Source organism: Myzus persicae, unplaced genomic scaffold (genome assembly GCF_001856785.1).
Source record: "Myzus persicae strain clone G006 unplaced genomic scaffold, MPER_G0061.0, whole genome shotgun sequence".
Lineage (NCBI taxonomy): Eukaryota > Metazoa > Arthropoda > Insecta > Hemiptera > Aphididae > Myzus > Myzus persicae.
Window position 1 is genome coordinate 148,614 of NW_019102529.1, and position 19,463 is coordinate 168,076.

Consider the following 19,463-nt stretch of genomic DNA (forward strand, 5'->3'; position numbering starts at 1 on the left):
CTACCAGAGAGTGAATGGTGGGTGGGTAATGGGTATACATAATATTTATAATATTATTGTATTATTGTTATTAAAGTACAAGGTTCAATGGTGCACGTATAACCGGAGTAAGTGCACATTAACATCCAAACCGCGGTTTTTTTTCATTATTATTATTATACTGTGAAGAGGGCGGTGGAAGGGGCCACTGTCTCGCGGGTGCAACCGACCAAGACGCATACCCGTATATACGCCATACGGTCCCCGCGCACGGCGGTGGCGGTAGTCGCGCCTATATAAGAACGCGAGCACGGTAAGTGACGCGTCTCAGTGTCTTCCGTTAAGTCCGTACGAAACAACTTCGAACGCCACCACTGCCTTGACACACGGGAGCACATCAACCAAATCGTGATACTTGGCGTATACTTTTCCGTCACCGAAAACCTATTTAGGTACATAGCAATTTACTGTTGAGATCGAAACCGCTGCAAACGACCGTCGAAAATGGTAAGCGGATATTAGATTTTTTTTTATTTTTTTTTATTTTTTTTATTTTTTTTCTTATTATAATTATTATTATTGTTTTTCCCGTCATTCAAATTTTATCTGAGAGACTTTTGAATCGTTGCGTCGCCGGCGTTCCGGAACGCTCGACGACATTAGTCACGATTTTCTTCGTCTTTTTTACCTCGCGCTTTCCATTTGGGAAAATTGTCATTTCTCGGGACACCGGTTACGTCTTACACTAAAACCGTCGCTAATCGATTTGACCGTTCGTCGTCTGCAATGGACAGCATATTATTGTACACACCTATATACATTTAATGCTGCACATCTGCGGTTTTCACTTCCTTTTATAGATTCGTTGTTTCTGTAAATCCACTTTTATGGGCCCTGCAGGTGAAGGAAAGTAAAATAAAAACACGTATTATATTATACATTTCTCATACATAATATCTTCTCTGGACTTAAATAAAAACCATTGATTCAACATGAGTGAACGAACCCCGTCGTAGAGTATAAGTACGCACTATAGGTACACGCACACATACACATTTTATGTTGATTATTGTCGTTACACATTATATCAACAGCCTGTCATACAGATATGCTTACATGTGCGTGTGTAACAAATCGCTAATAATTGCGGTGGACACCGTGAGCGTATTGGACGTATATGCCATCACACCACATTAAATCTGAGTAATAAAAGAGCTATAGTGCTTTACATTCTATAGCTGATGTCGTGGGAACAGGTAAAATAACAGAAGGTCTACGGTTAAGAGCTAGATTATTTCAGAAAATATTGTTCCTTATTGAATGTACCAATTTTATTGAAGGTGGAATAAATATAAAACGAATCCAACTATATCCAAGGAAATTCGGTAATATATTACAACGACGGAAACATTTTTTAAAAATAAAGTGTTTTGTCAATCAAAAACTTAAAAATATTTTAGGAAAAGCCCCGTGGATGTCTTAAAGTTCAACTTTTAAAAAATATAAAATGAAAGGTTCTGTTTTGTAAGTATTCATTAAGACCAATTTGTTAAACATAAATATACATAAAATATGGCGTAGTTAAAGTATTTTATTCAAATTTGATTTACTACATTATATTTGAGATTTAACGTAATAAGCTTAACTAGAACAGTAAAATGTATTAGTTTATAGAATTTTATCGACTATATTTACTTTATTTTCAATTATAAATGCAAAAATTGATTTATTCTAATCTTATCCATTTATTTTAATCGGGTTCCCTATTATTTTTATTAGTAACTAATGTGATATACCTAATGGTGTAAATCTGGTTTAAGAACAAAACCTTTTCTTATTAAGACACCTGCGGATACCTATAGACAGTATAGACTATTATCAAAAAAATATTGTATTGAAGTAGAACTGCTTTGCACGACACCTTAAAGCCATCAATATTTTTGTGGGTATTAAATTGAGATGTAATCATATAAAGCAGTTATTTTTCGTGGTTATGGGTGTAATATTTTAATGGAATGTTCTTTCTACGACTTATTTTTGGTTTAGTTTTCATTATTGGTATCACTCTAACTAAAATATAGTTAAAAAATTATAATCCTCGTGGTATTTATTTTGAATATCAGTATACAAATAGAAATATACTTAGTAATATGTATATTACATGTAGGTAAGCCATAAGTACAAATACATTGTACATAATAATACATATTTAAACATTTACGAGTAATGAAACTTCCTTTAAAGTGATTATACACACGATTAACACTATCGATGACGTAAAAATCAATTATATTCTGACTTATTTATTTTAATTTAATTCATTGTAAAAGTCCTATACAATCCCTAGTGAATACTGAATGGTGTATAGAATTATTATAAACTAATTTTTCTAAGTAACATTTTTTGTATACTTCGTAGCTCCTGTATATAAGTGATGCACTTAAATGTTTCAGGTTTTATAAATGACTATAAATTATAATAATATTTCGTAAATAGTTCTTTAGAAAAAATAATAATAGAAAAATGTACTTTTCGAAAAGAATTAAAAAAAAAAAATAATAAATAATAGCTTGGTATTATGTACCTATTTTGATCGCACTCACAGTGCCTATTTACTATTTAGTATTGAGTAGGTATATAAGTAAATTTGTTTTGCAATAATGAAACAGGCGAATGTATATTATTGTGTTTCATTAAAATGAGAAAACAACGAGAAAAAGAAGTTGTTTAGTCATCTACGATAAGTCACATAAAAGCAAAATAGGCGTGAAATGTTTTTGTTTCATCGAGCACTAGCTGCTGTATTAATAAATATATTGGGTTTCAAAAGGGGCTCTATGCGTACTTTCAATATCGAAAGTACCTATATAATAGAGAAAAACAATCCCTTTATATCGAACGGATATGTCTATTGGGAAGAAACACAGCAGCGATAAGGATTGCATGTGTATTAGGTCTCAAGTTTCTTAATATGACAACTGAAGAGCGACAGAAATAATAATATGAACAATATTAGTCATAAATTATAATATTTAGAAAGTATTTACAATGGAATATAAATATAATGTATTACACATTATACATAATATTTTAGGTGTTTTTTCGTCTCTTTATTTTTTGGAGTTCAGTATTCTGTTTTTTTTTATTTTGATTAGATACATATGTTTGTTTCAATTTTCTAAAATATCTTCAACTATATAGTACTACTAACTATCTTATAATTATCTAAAAGTTTGATCATAATATTTTAATATGAACATTACAATTAGAAATACATATTTTCTTTAAAACCTTGTACGTGTGCACTATACCAATGGTGAATAATTTTTGCTAAATGACAATATTTTAATACTCCATATAATAATTATTAGGTAGTTATTATTACATTGTACCTGTATAATTTGAATGTATTTAGACTCGAATAAGAAAATTGGGTTTTAATTTTGAGAAGCGAGGGGAGAATATTTGAAGATATGCTTTAAAAAATCGTGTTTATATTTGTTCATCATTTTACAATGTCAGTGAAACGAGTGCCTATACTGTCTATTACTGTAAGTAATCAAATACAAAAATAAAAGTAGAATAATATATGTATAAGTGTATGTATGTAGTATATAAGTAAAGTAAAAAAATTTAAAATAATAATAAAACTGGGGGACGGAGTGGCCGAGTGGATAACGCGTCGGTCGCAACGCGCACCGTCGCCGGTTCGAATCTCGGTCACGGGTGGCACTTCTCTCCGGGCAGTCACGGTGTCTGGAGAGAGAGGCCGCCATCCCCCAACCGGGTATGGCAGAAACCTACGGGTGCCCACTAGAAATTCTACCAAACAAACACACACGTGTTCCATAACCCTACAGTAACCCAACAGTCCCAAAAACCCTACAGTACCACAACCTACAGCTAATGGCCTCAGTTGCCGAAGCTTAAGATCAATAAAAAAAAAAAAAAAAAAAAAATAAAACTAAAATATTAGTATTATAATCTAAATATTATATATACCTATAAATTGAATTACAACAAAATAATTATCATCGTTATTGGTTGTAGACACTTATATTTATATTTCTGGGCTTTTTTTCCGTGGGCTTTTGTCCGCCTACCATATACATATAATGTAGTAGTTGTAGACACTTGTGACTTGTACACATATTGTGTAGAATATTTTTAGTTATACACTTACGTTTTCATAAGATTTTATAAATTGAGAAATACTTAAATTGAAATTCTATCGATAGCAATACATTCTTCACTATGAAATGAATTGGGTGTGGACTAATGATAATGACATAATATTAAATATAGGGTGTTGTCTATTTTAGGGACATAAACGTTTAGGCTTTTTTTAAGGGTTAATGTCAATGCACTGTATTAAAATAGTATCTAGAGTATTAAAGAAAACAATTTATTAAGTAGCATGTATAAGTAAACAACATGGCGTTTTTTATGTGACATCACGATTCACCGAGATTTATAGGTTAAAATAACCAATATTAGTGGTGTAATTATGGGGGTGGGATATGGATATGGGGACATATCCCTCAGATTTTTTTTTTTAATTCTCGTGAGCACTTAGTTATATAATATCTTAAGATTTTAAAATAAAAATGATGGAGAATGGTTTGCTATTACCACAGTTAAAAGGTAAAACTGACAAAAACTTACTTCTTATTATAAACATAGAATAAATTGAAACTGTTAATATTGTTATTAATTGTTATTTATTGTAAATTACCTAGATAATAATAAGATCTGAGTTTTTTATGTTCTAAACATTCTAATTAATGAACTAATAATGCACTACCCTTATTTTTTAATTTTATAATTTAATTATAAATCCTAATATACATTTAGTTTACTTAAATAATAATATACATTTTAAAGGGTAGTAAAAAAGTATTACAGACAGAACTGGTCGTTGCGGACTTTTTTAGTTTAGAAAAACAATGATTTTCATAGGTTATTATTTTTTTTATGTAGGTTTATATTTTATATTTTACCTGTACCTAGTTATAGTATGTTAAATGTATATAAAAACCACTTAAAACCCAGTGTGATTACATTAGGAATTCATCTATTAATAAACACAATAAAATCATTAAGCATATATATTTTACGGATTCCTTACGGATTTTACGAAGTCATGTTTTGAAAATAATATTTTTCGATGTCATGTTCAATGTTCATACTATCCACCTATCAGCTTCATATGCAGTGCTGCAGAATACGGGTGTCATGCAAGGGAAATCGAATAGACTCTATTCAATAGAGGAACACGGGCCTTGTTCCCCCACAAAAATTCACCCAATAATAAATCGTTGTCTAAAGTCAGTGATTATTCAGATATAGATGGTTGTTGATTAAAAAAAATCCTAAGGATTGCTAAACATTTAGGCAGGGAAATTACCTTGACAGGCCCACCCAATATATTATAAGCTGTTTCTAGATACTCGGGCACCTGTGTAGATTAAGCGTACACGGGCACCCATCCGTGTAGGTAAAGCGTACACAGGCACCCATCCGTGTATATATTCTATACCCGGTCAGTTAATGCGCATGCAGTAATGCCCATACAGCAATGCCCGCACAATTATTCATAATAATTTTCTATAAAAACCTTTTTTCAGGATATGTCTTATTTATAATTTAATAATATACGTTTATTGTTTAACATGCGGGTACGTAATTTATTTTTATGATCACCCAAATTACCAACTAGATTCACTTTCCTACTAGAAAAGATGATTAAATAGAAAATCGACACATTTTTACTGCCTCAAAAAGTAATGACAGTCATACATTTTTTTTTTAAAGACACATCACTATAAAAGCGATGCATTCATCGCTCCACTCAGAACTTAAAACGTTTATAGTATTAAAAGTTAAAATTGTAATATTCATCAAAATCTCGACAATTTTAAAATTATTTTGTATAGCTGAAATATTATAGAATGTTAATTTGTATTGCTAAGAATTAAGAATTTAAAAAAAAAGATTCTCATAAATAGTTCATACTGTAATCAAGAAATTTAAAACATATATAAACACAATCGACTTTTATAGACATTTTAAGTTCAAATTTTGACGAAATTATTTTTTAATATACTGTGGCAATTTAAAAATATTATTCGTGGGTACTTGAGATTTTGAAACTTTTAGAGTTGTTATTGTATTGTTATTATATTGTATACAGTATGCACACAATGACATTTTCAAATGCAATTTTTTGTCAAAATTTAATTTAACTTACTGTAGTACATTATATGCTCAATAGTTATAAATGTTATAATATATATTATATAAATTAATTTAATTTTAATAATATAATAAATGTACGTAGCAATATTATAGGCTGACAAACCGTCTTAGCGTTTTTGCTCGGAATCGTTTTTTGTATACAATGATTATTGAATTCAAACTTGACAAATCTATATTAATGACACTCTAGTCTCTAGACCAGTGGTTCTCAACCTGTGGTACGCGTACCACTAGTGGTACGTGGAGAGCTCATAGGTGGTACGCGAAGAAAATCTTAAAAAAAATTACTACGAATTATTATTAAAATTAAATATTATTTGGTTTATTTAATGTTTATTTGATGGTGTGGAGGTCGTTTGTAATAGTATAGATTGTAAGGTATTTTGGCAAAAGAATTATTTATTGACTTAACCAGTGACTCTACCCTAAAAACCACTTTCAAAACCAAAAATATCACTAATTTTTGGCTGGACGTGAAACAAGAATACTCGACATTGTCCACACAAGCTTTACAGTTTCTAATCCCTATTGTATCAACATATCTGTGCGAAAATACATTTTCTCACTTATTGTACACAAAAAATACATATAGAAGTAGATTAAACATAGAAAATAATTTAAGACTTAAAGTTAGCAATTTGGAGCCCGATATTGACGTCATCGTCCGTTCAAAACAACACCAATCGTCTCAGTGAATTAAAAAGTAAACCATAATAATTATAATAATTTTACATATTTAATTTTTTTTTTTTAAGTTTTTTTCTTTCTGTGCATTAAATACTCAATTAAATACTTTATTTTTTATTTTTTATTATATATTTATATATTTTATATTATCTCATTTTGTAATTCCTAATGAAATAAAATTCTATGCATACATATAACATAAACGTATACATTATTAATGAGCAAAAAAAAAAAAATGGTCAGGTGGTACGTAAAAATTTTCAAATTGTGTAAGTGGTAAGCGACTATAAAAAGGTTGAGAACCGCTGCTCTAGACATCAAATGTACAGCAGAGCGTTACCCATTTCCCGTTTTTTTTTTTATGTAGCTTTGTGTTGCAATATTGGTCTAAACAGGTCATCTAAGGATCGTTTATATGAGCATTTGTCGTATAGACGCGCTTTTATACTACAGTTGTATACGATAAAAAACAAAGATATATATTTATTATTATTATCATTATCACGATCGCGTCTTAATAGTTGTTCGTCTGTCGTCCCCATGCAATTATTCACCGAGCCCAACGCCTATAATATTATCGTCCGGTATAAACTACGTCTCTCGTTCTTATATGTATATTGTATTATTACATATTATTATTATTATACATACAAACGATGTATTATATAATATGCTCGACATATAATATAACAATATAATAATTATGGTAATTGTTTCCATTAGCGATTTCTGACGTTTCTCATTTTTATTATCGCCGTTGTCCTCATATTATATTATTTTATTTTTTTCACAATATCCGACAGTGAGACAGAGTATACCCACACACACAAACGCCCTCGCGCGCGCATCAGTATTTATACCTAATTTTGTCGCCGCTCCCGTCCGGCAGACGACAGTATGATTGCGATATTAGATTTGTATTAAATGTGTATATAGGTTTAATGTTTATATAATATGTATATTGTATATAGGTATTGTGCGTCGTATGACGGTTTCCTGCATCCCAAAGGTAATTCACAATTTGGTTCTCCCGTTTTATCGGTTACGGTGGAATTACGATAATATTTAGTCTTCCGTTCTCCACGATGATGTCTCTCGTCTGTCGTATATATTATTACCATTGCCTCCTCTCTTGATTTCGGTCGAACCTTTTTCGGATCGCTAGTCATCTCACGACTCGACGACGACGGTCGACATCGACGTACCTAAACTGCATAGTAATAAGAACGCCATAATATAAAATAGAACCCGCCAAATCCGTAGACACGGTTTAACGCGTCTCCATAGTCGAGTGTGCATATTATACTGCAGAAAAAAAAGCCGTTCGAGAGTAAGAAAAAAAAAGTAATTAAGAAAAATGAACAATTCGGATAAAAACAATACGTGTATTTCCATTCATTATTATTTATTATCATTATTTTCGTTCATTTTTGTATTTTAATCGAACATCCAAACCTATCAATATATATTTTTTTATAAAAAATTAACACGATGTGGACAGCGGTGGCAACGGAATTGCGAGTACCTGATCTTTAGCTCTTATCTTAAGCATTCATCACCTGATCTTTAGCATCTTTAGCCCTATATGTGCTTTCACAGATGATCGGTGACTTGGTTAAATAATTTTTTGATTTATTGATTTTATCATGCGGATGAACCACAAGCATTTTCAAAACTTGTCACCGCAACAGGGGCGGATCTAGAAATGTTTCATTGGGGGGGGGGGGCAAAATTGTATATTAGTACTTACTACTAAGCTACCTAAATTGTAACACAATACGTAAAAATATTAAATAGTATGTTGGTCCCTTAACCTCCAGGAATATATAATAAAAGAAAAAATTGGAGCATATTATTATGTGCATATTATTCATAAATCATAATAGTATAATACAAATACAGTATTGAGGATTTGGGGGGCATTCACCCCCTTTAGCTCCCCTTCCCCCGTGGATCCACGGCTTCACCGCAATCTGGCCAATTACACGATAAAAATTAGATGGCAAATTAAAGTATATTGCAGTGTGGCAAGGGCGGGAAGTGAGCTATTTCAGTCAAGGGTGACCTATAGACCTCTTATACTACTAAACAAGGTGCTATAATTTATTCGCCACAAGTCTATTATACGTTTTGTTCGATTAAACAATAATCATTAATATTACCTATTTTATACTTATGATTTCTTTTTTTTTTAGCGCGAGTGTATATCAGTACATATTGGTCAAGCCGGTGTTCAGATCGGTAACGCATGTTGGGAGCTATACTGCTTGGAACATGGCATTCAACCTGACGGACAAATGCCATCAGACAAGACAATCGGTGGAGGAGACGATAGTTTTAACACATTTTTCAGCGAAACCGGAGCTGGGAAACACGTTCCAAGAGCTGTGTTTGTTGATTTGGAGCCAACTGTTGTCGGTAAACAATTTTTTCCTTACTTACATGATAAAATGTACAACATTTTTTGACTTATTTTGAGTTTTTATAGACATATTTGAAATTTTACAATTTTTTTAGTTTTTTTCTACAAATATCAATATAATTTCCCATTGGGTAAAAATGCTTGAAAATTCAATACGAGATTTCTCATAAATAGTTACAATAGCAGTTGAGAAATATTAAAGAACCATAGCCACAATTTTTTTATAAATATTTAAAGTTAACATTTTTACGAAATTCAATTAAATCTAAAAAATGTTGAAATTTTTTTGTAGTTAAAAAATGATATAATGTTCAATTTCAATAGCCAAGAGTTGAACATTTAAAACAAGGTTTCCCATAAGTAGTTCATACTGCAACCAAAAAATCTAAAAAAATATATAAACACAATTATTTTTCACTGAAATCTTAAGTTCAAATGTGTACAAAATTATACATTAAAACCAAAAATTACGACTTAAGTTAAGTTGTTATTATTTTTAAATATTTACAGTATATGAAACTCTTAGAGTATATATAAGCTAACAGACTATATTCGCGCAGAATCGTTTATTGTATCAATGATTATTAAACCCAAATTTAACACATCCACTACAGTGATTCTCTAGTCTCTAGACACTTAGTGTACAGGACAGTTAGTGCTTTACCCATTTATCTGCATTTTTATTTTAATAAAATTGTATTTTTCAAAATTTTCATGTATTCTTATGATTCACCTCAGATATTTTGGATTTATTTTTTTTCTTCCTGTCCATCTCTTCGTCGGTCTTATTCTTATCATCGACATTTACTCACCTTCTCTTTCTTTCTACGTTTATTTCCGTAGTCACTCTCAGTCACCTCTACTCATAACAGTCATAACGCGAACGAACTATCTTTACCTATTCCTTTCCTTTTGTCTGAAATTTGTGAAACTCCTACACTACCTACTTATAATGAATTAATATTTTATTCTATCTTCCCTTGTCACTCTACATATACATACTAACATTCTCATCTTACACTCGCCCTTTGTTTCGTTTTTCTGCCCACTGCTAACTGCCAAATATTCCAATCCGTACACCATTACTATCCTCACTGCTGTTTTAATAAAATCTACTTGTAATCTCAATAGAACCATCATTTACCATCTTTATCACATACCTAACTCCATTAATTTTTAAATTACCTATACGTTATCCAAAATTATATTGCAGAGGCGCTGTTTACTCATAGAAATCCGTAGTCCCTTTCCTTCAAGCACTGCATTTCTCCACTGTAATAACGAGTTGTAACGTTTAATATATTATGTGTAACGTAATGAATCATCACGTATAATGGTATGTTGTTGCTGCAGACGAAGTGCGTACCGGCACGTACAGACAACTGTTTCACCCCGAACAACTGATCACCGGCAAAGAGGACGCGGCCAACAACTACGCCCGTGGCCACTACACGATCGGCAAGGAGATTGTGGATATCGTGCTGGACCGGATAAGGAAACTGTCTGACCAATGCACCGGGTTGCAGGGTTTCCTGGTGTTCCACTCTTTCGGCGGAGGCACTGGTTCCGGGTTCACGTCTCTGCTCATGGAACGGCTGAGCGTGGACTATGGGAAAAAGAGCAAGTTGGAATTCTCTATCTATCCGGCGCCACAGGTGTCCACGGCCGTGGTTGAGCCGTACAATTCCATACTGACCACCCACACTACGCTCGAGCACTCGGATTGTTCGTTCATGGTGGACAACGAGGCCATCTACGACATCTGTCGCCGGAACCTGGACATTGAACGGCCCACGTACACCAACTTAAACCGATTGATTGGCCAGATTGTGTCTTCCATTACGGCGTCGCTGAGATTTGACGGCGCGTTGAATGTCGACTTGACAGAGTTCCAAGTAAACAAATCATAATAAATAAGTTTCTTGTATGACACATTATGTAGTATTATCATTATTGTTCAGAGAATATTAACGATATTTTGTTGTCAAGTTTTTAATTCATCTATGTCATCATGGTCAATAGATATAATTCTAATAATAGGCCCAATAACAATATATTCATTCAAAATTAAAAGTATTTCATGTACCCAAACTTGATCAATGATAATACACCTGATGTGTGAAAGAAAACTTAAAATAGGTCTTGAACACCTGATAGCGGAGGGGAGGACTCCAACGGGTTACTTTTTAGGACAATTTCCATAAATACTAAAGGATTGTGTATATCTGGTTTTCTATAGACGAATCTGGTGCCGTACCCGCGGATACACTTTCCGCTGGCCACATACGCGCCGGTGATATCGGCTGAGAAGGCTTACCACGAACAGATGACAGTGGCCGAGATCACCAACGCCTGTTTTGAGCCGGCCAACCAGATGGTCAAGTGTGACCCGCGACATGGCAAATACATGGCGTGTTGCATGCTGTATAGGGGTGATGTGGTGCCGAAGGACGTGAACGCGGCCATCGCCACCATCAAGACAAAGAGGACCATACAGTTCGTGGACTGGTGCCCGACAGGATTCAAGGTGGGTATTAACTACCAACCACCGACGGTGGTGCCTGGCGGTGACCTGGCCAAGGTGCAGCGGGCCGTTTGCATGCTGTCCAACACAACGGCCATCGCTGAGGCCTGGGCCCGACTCGACCACAAGTTCGACTTGATGTACGCGAAGCGAGCATTTGTCCACTGGTACGTGGGTGAAGGCATGGAGGAGGGCGAGTTCAGCGAAGCCCGCGAGGACCTGGCCGCGCTTGAAAAAGACTACGAGGAGGTGGCCACCGATTCGGCGGACGGCGATGGTGACGATGGAGACGAATACTAACAACCACCTGCACCACCTCAACCACCACTACCACCGCCGTTTCAACATCGCGAACGACTGCCGACGTCCAATCACGCAGACAACAATCTCTCTGGTTACCGAAATTTCCGTCCTCAAGTCTCGTTCGTACGATGACAATAATAATAAAATTATAATCATAATTAGTATTCAGTGTTAGAATTGGAAAAATAAAAGGAGTTGCTTTAGTAAGTCGCTAAAAATATGTTCGTCGCCCATTGCAATGATTGAACTCGACGAAGATATCTCTGCCCCTTGCCCCTCCACCAATTTGAGCTCTGAATATTATAAATAATATACATGTTAAATACAATACATAATATACATTATAATTCATCTCCAAAGGGCAACGGAAGCGTTCTGTATATCGTTGAAATGGCTATTTCGAATTTTTTAAATACTACCTACTATAAATGGCTTTTAATTCTGAAAATTGAATAATTGACTTACACTAACATTTACAACCGATTGACCACTTCTCTACAAAATAAACCTATATATATATATACAATTAATACATGGAGTTTATTTTATATTAGGTAATATTGTACATTTAAAATATTGTATTATCCTTGTTGATTGGTGGCATAATGGACTGCATGCATTTTGTGTGGTGGAGGGGGTGGGTAGAGTTCATAATTATCACAAATCATTTTTTTTTTAAATAAAAACTTAATAGTGATAAGAATTTGTTTGTTATTCCGTTGTAAGAAAATTTAAGAGAGTGTGATTGAACCCCCTACTCACCACTCATCCATATCTTTATCCCCGTACGTAATAATTAGAACGTTCTCATATTTATTATAATACAATATCTCCGTTCGTGTAACGACTAACAATACCTACTATACCTAAACCTTAAGATAGATTTATGCGGTTTTTTGTCAAATTTCAAATTTGTTCTCTTTAGTTTATTATTAACACAACTTATCAATTATTACTGGCCTTAACTAACGTAGATATAAGAGTTTATAATATTATATAAAAAAATAAATATTTTTAAGATAGTTTTTTATGAAGTAATTGTTATGATAATAATTGTAATTCGTTTGTATACTATAATATATAATGCTACTTACACTCTTTGATAAAGACAAATGTATCAACAAAAAATCCCTTGCCTATACTTTGTACCCGTCTTACCCATTTAAAAAAGTTTTTAAACAAAATTTTATTATTTATATAATAATATTTTTATTCATCACACCATATTCATATATGTGGCTTGATGAGGCGCTGTCGTAAGCTCAATCTGCGACAATGCTCTGGGTGTACGTACCGGCTGGTCGTATTGCTAGCACTCGGATGGGTGACCACTCGGGTTTTTAGCAACATATCCTTGCCACACATACAGACGTGACACAACCAACCGTTCCCTGCCACACAGTACCAACTACCAGGCTAATTACCTTAGTAGTTTCAGTCTTAATCCAAATAAAAAAAAATATATATTCATTTATGTATAATATTATATAATTGAGAGTTGCAGGGTCATTGACAATTTGCAACACGTGTCTCTTTCTTTGAGTTGGTATTTCAATGTAGATACCTACTGGATTTTATTATGGATATGCTGAAGGATTTCACATTTGAATAATTATGTAATATGTAAACGAGTAATTTAAAATAAATATAGGTTATGGTACCTGTACACACGTTAATACTTGTTATTTTTTACAATTTTTACGGTTATTTTTTAAATTGCTTTGTGGCTGAAACACGGGTACCTCATGGTCCAAGAAGACCCACCCTCATGCCCAACGTGCGGAACACTCATTATAGTCATTACGGTCAAACACATACTCCTAGAATGTCGCCAGTTCAATGAAATTCGCATCAAAATGGAACTACAGGAGACCTTATATAAGATATTTGCACCCACGACCCACTCCCAAGATCTCCAAAAATGTAATCAATTTCATCAATCAATACTTTTATTGCTTATTTCAACCCATTTTATCTTTTTAATTCAAGTAAAATAAAATACTAAAAAAAGCAGGTAAGTGGATGTCGCTCTGCTGTACAGTAGGTTACAAGTGGGTCACTGTATAATGGATGGAATTAAATTTGAATTCAATGGTACAATATCATTGTATAAGAAAAACGATTCTGAGTAGAGACGGGATGTCAGTATTAGTTTAAGACATATTAATACCAATATATCTAAGTCAAAATTCGAATTTTAAATGCTTATAAAAAAAAAATTGTGCCTATGTATTTTAAATATTTTACAATTGCTATTGTAAAAATATATCAGGAGCCTTGTATTACATTTTCAAGCTTTTTCGCCCAACAAATAAAATTTTATTGGTATTTATAGGAAAAAAAAAACTAAGAAAATTGAAAATTGACAATGTCCGTAAACATCTCAAAAAGAGTCAAATTATTTTCAAAATTTTACCGTGTATAGAAAATGCAAATATAAACAACCTGTGAAAATTTCATATATCTACGGTCATTCGTTTGTTAATTACAACAAAAACAGAAAATCGTTACATGAGAAATCGAGTGAATATCAAATTTTGTAAAAATATGAATTTCAAACGCTCATAAAAACTTAATTAAACTTTTTTCTAAAAATTTTTTGATAAAGGTAGACAAACTTATGGGGAATCTTGTATTAAATTTTAAAATCTTTGATTTAAAAACAAAATTTTTTATGAATTTCTAAATTAAAATAATTTCCAAATTTTCGTCGTTTTTACGTATTTTGTCAATATTTGAACTTTAAATGCTTATAAAAAAAAACTGTGACTAAGGATTTTTAATTTTTTTCATCTGCCTTTGAAACAATATACTAGGAGCCTTGTATTAAATTTTCAAGTTTTTTTAACCAACAAATAAAATTTTATTGATATTTATAGAAAAAAAAACTAAAAAAATTGAAAACTGACAATGTCCGTAAACATCTCAAAAAGAGTCAAATTATTTTCAAAATTTTACCGTGTATAGAAAATGCAAATATAAACAACCTGTGAAAATTTCATATATCTACGGCCATTTGTTTTAGAGTTACACCAAAAACCAAAATCGATTTTGGGTAAAAATTCCCGTTTTTCCTTAATTTTTCTTTTGTTTTTCACGTCGCTTTTGAAAACTACTGGAAAATTTTTACTTTTGACCCTCCAAAGTACCAACTAGATTCACTTTCCAATCAGTAAAGTTGCTGTTGAAGAAAATCGAACTTTTTACTGTCCTAAAAGGTGATGACAGACAGAAAATAAAAAACACACATCATTGTAAAATCAATACATTCATCGTTCCACTCAGAATCTAAAATAAATAAATACTTTGTACCTATATTGTTTTAAATAATTATTTATTTAATTACCTTGTGTTGTCAATGAAGGATAATAAAATATACTGAAAACAAATATTATTATAATTTTCATTTTAATTATTACATGAAATATCATGCATAAAATTACAACTAAATAACTTTTGCGAAATAATATTTTGTTTGTAATACCTACCTAATAATTTTAAGTTAAATTTTAAATTAAGTATTTACTTTGATTAATTGTCTGTTATTTATTAATTGTTTACTTAATAATGTTAAAAATTACAACATAAAAATAGAACATCTGTGATGTATATTTATATATAAAAAAATGTAAATTGCAGCATAATATTGCACATGAGTAAATAATACATAAATCATAATAAAAAATATATAATATTATCATCTACATTTTGGATAAACTGTTTCTATATTTTTTAAATGTCCATTCATTTATTAAATTATAATATTATATTATTATGTCAGCTGTGAAAAAAAAAAATTATAATAATATGATCATCTAAATTGGTGTTAAAAAGTATAATTATGTCGATATTACACACCGGTATTATACCGGAGGATCAAATTACTTGTTTAAAATACATTTTCAAAATATTTAAATTAACTGTAAGGTTAAGTTAGATTAGGTTGGCTACACATGGTCGAGACGATTCTGTCGACCAAAGAAAAGGATGAACGCGAAGATGATTAATATTATTTATGATAGATGAGGGCACTACACCTTAAACATTGTTGTAAAGCAGTATAGTTTAAATGATTTAGTTTGAAAGAAATATGCATAGAATTTATTTTTAGTTAGGGTAGGTATGGTTATATGTAGAGAGAATGGCCTTAGAAGATTAGGTCGGGACACTTCTATATTTAATAACGTTAACAATTTGGTAGTTTGTAGAGAGGACATTTTAGTTGAGTTTTTCGCCGCTTTTTTATTTAGGGCCTCGAATAGAACCTTATTAAGGTTATGTAAAAATTAAAAGTATTTTAGCGGCAAACAAATGAAAATTAAATCTGAAATATCATATTTATAGTTTATACAGATATGTATGTATATATAATATATATATATTATATATAAGAATATAGACTATCGAGGCATAAATAGATATTAATTTGTATACATACATGGAAATAGAAATTAAATTAACATCACTATAAACAGTTCCTTGAATTTTGTTTTCAGAAATATCATACTATTGTAATTATTGTCGTACTGTTTTAAGAATTGTTTCTTTCACCTTAAATATTCCCAACTTATTATGTTTTTTTTGGTTAGGTTGATGTTATATTGATATTATTTTAACTATAATCTATTGGATAATGTAATATTCAACTATTCAACGTTTATTTAAAGGTAATATAATCACTCCTATACTCAATATTGAATTGATTACAAGTCAACTACATGCATTTCATTCTATACCATAGAGTAATATTACTCTATGTTCTACACATACTGTTGTTATTTTAACACTCCAAGCACATCATTTTCAATTGAGCTGTTTGACAAAATCAGTCAGTCGTTCAGTCTTAAATCGTCGTGCGTATATTTATCGTTCATCCGTCTTTTATTTTTTTTATTTTCAATAATTTTAAATGAGAAAAGTGAGCATTTGTGTTTTCTTGCAAGGACTGTTTGACCAGGTACAAGAAAAAAATAACAACGTGCTTTGTTCGTGTACTGCGTGTGTCAAGACATTTACTCAAAAATTGATTATCAAAAGGCATATGAAGATTGTTCATGGTATGTATAGCAAATTTTAATTCATTTTATGGAACATTTTTAGTTTTCATTTAAAGAGTTACCTATCTATTTCATTAAAAAAAAAAATGTTTTAATACATTTTAGGAGTTCAACATGTACGTGCCGATATAGAAATTGCACCACAAGTATCCGTACCAAATTTATCAGCTGGGCCATCAAACCAGAGTTTGCATTAGGGAAATGACGTCGACGAAATGGATATGGTTCAGGCTGTAAACAACTTTGAAAAGGAGGAAGAAAATTCAAGAAAAAGCAAAAGTATGAGAATGAACGCTACAATATCAGAATTCAAAGAAGTGGTTTTGGAATTTAGCGATCTGTGCTAACATTTAAAAAAAAAATATTGAAAACATCATGGATTATGAGACATTTTTAGAACAATCAAGGCTTAGTATTAGGGATTTACTTTTTAACGCTGTACAACAAGGTCTAATAAAGTACAGTATTAAAGTAGAATCGACAAATGAGATTCCCAACACAGAGGTTCGAGAAATTAGGTCATTTAAAACAAAATGTAGGACACTGTTTTTAGACGCTTATTTAAATAATAATTTAGACAAAGATTATATCAAAATCATACAGGAAGAAAACGAAATAATGTTGAATGGAAGTGGCTTTCCATTATTCAACATTGATGGTGTTTTAATAAATATTAACATATACTCGCCATTGGGAGATTCTTCTATATACCGCTACCTGCATATCTAGAAAGCAAAAAAAAAACAACCAATGTAAAAAATACTGACGAAAAATGTTTAAATACAGCATTTTGGCAAAACTCGTTAACCCACCCAAACAATTTTCGAATAGGATCTAATTATACCGGAGTAGAAAACAGCTATGCTTTTAAAGTAGAGAAGTTTCAAATATGTTTATGGAAGACATTGTAGAAGTTAGTAAAAACATCGATCGATTGTTAAACACAAATATGCCGCTTGTAATAACTAATGGAAATAATAAAAAACATAGAGAAGTCGCTGACCGGGGAACATGCCCGTTTTGTAGTAGTAAATTTAATAGTGGTAACTTACTGTGCGAGATCACGATCACTTGACCAGAAAGTACAGACAAACGGCATGTAATCAGTGCAACCTAAAAATGCAGCGATCTATTTTGTCTCTTGTTTTTTTAATAAATTTTCCGGGTATGATTCACATTTTATTATCACCCGACTAGGCTTTGACCCTCAACCGATAAACGTTGTACCCAATACCGAGGAGAAGTTTATATCTTTTACTAAATATATTTAAAATTCATCCCATCCAAATACGATTTGTGGATTCTTTCTGATTTATGGCCACTAGTTTGGAAAAATTAGTCAACAATTTAGTTAGAGGAAGCAAATCAAAGTTTAGAGAGACGAAGAAAATATTTATCGAAAATAATATTGATCTGATGACACGGAAAGATTTCTATCCCCATGAATATACGGATAGTTGGGAAAAATTAAACAAAACAAAAATTCCACTACCTAGCACAAAAATTCTACAATACATTGAATGAAACACATATTTCAAATGATGACTATGAACATGCGAGGATGGTTTGGAGTCGATTCAATTGTAACTCTCTCGGCGAATATAGCGACTGCTACTTGAAAGTTGATGTAATGTTGTTGGTCGACTGTTTCGAAAACTTTAGAGATTTGTGTTTGAAGACGTATAGGTTAGATATAAACTATTATTATACTTCCCTAGGTCTTTGATTGCATGTTGAAATATACGAAAGTAAACTTGGAGCTTTTGTCGGACTCTGACCAAATTTTGATGTTCATTATTTTAGACTATTCAAATAGGTACCAAATCGTATCAATTTATTTTTAAATAACGCATTAGTATTCAATATGAGATGATAATTAATTAAACGCATAAAATATAAATTGAATTTAAATTTAAAGTTGAATATTATGGTTTATTCAGTTATTCCTTTTAAAAAGTCTATTTTATTCCTTGTATGAAAATATATTGTAGGCTCCGGGGAGATTCTATCTCCGTCTTACATACTTTAACTAACTAAGCTTGTGCTTGCTTATAGTCGTCATAACTGGAGAGGAAATTGGTTAAGTTTTACTGTATATTATAATGTTGAAAATTTAAAACTTTTTCATTGTTTTATAGAATTTATAAATTTATAACTATAGAAATAATCATAGTGCGCTAGAAAACTATTTTTAGAGGTTCCAGACTAAATTTGTTTTAATTATGCCTTATCA

General features: G+C 31.7%; 1 protein-coding gene across 1 annotated transcript; it reads left to right on the plus strand.

Annotated features, from left to right (window-relative positions):
- Nucleotides 1–251: 251 nt before the first annotated feature.
- Nucleotides 252–13,849, plus strand: LOC111032453 (tubulin alpha-1C chain). Its single transcript, XM_022312791.1, has 4 exons — nucleotides 252–486; nucleotides 9,120–9,342; nucleotides 10,700–11,241; nucleotides 11,586–13,849. Exons 1-4 carry the CDS (start codon nucleotides 484–486, stop codon nucleotides 12,168–12,170), a joined length of 1,353 nt encoding a protein of 450 aa, XP_022168483.1. The 5' UTR covers nucleotides 252–483; the 3' UTR covers nucleotides 12,171–13,849.
- Nucleotides 13,850–19,463: the final 5,614 nt, after the last annotated feature.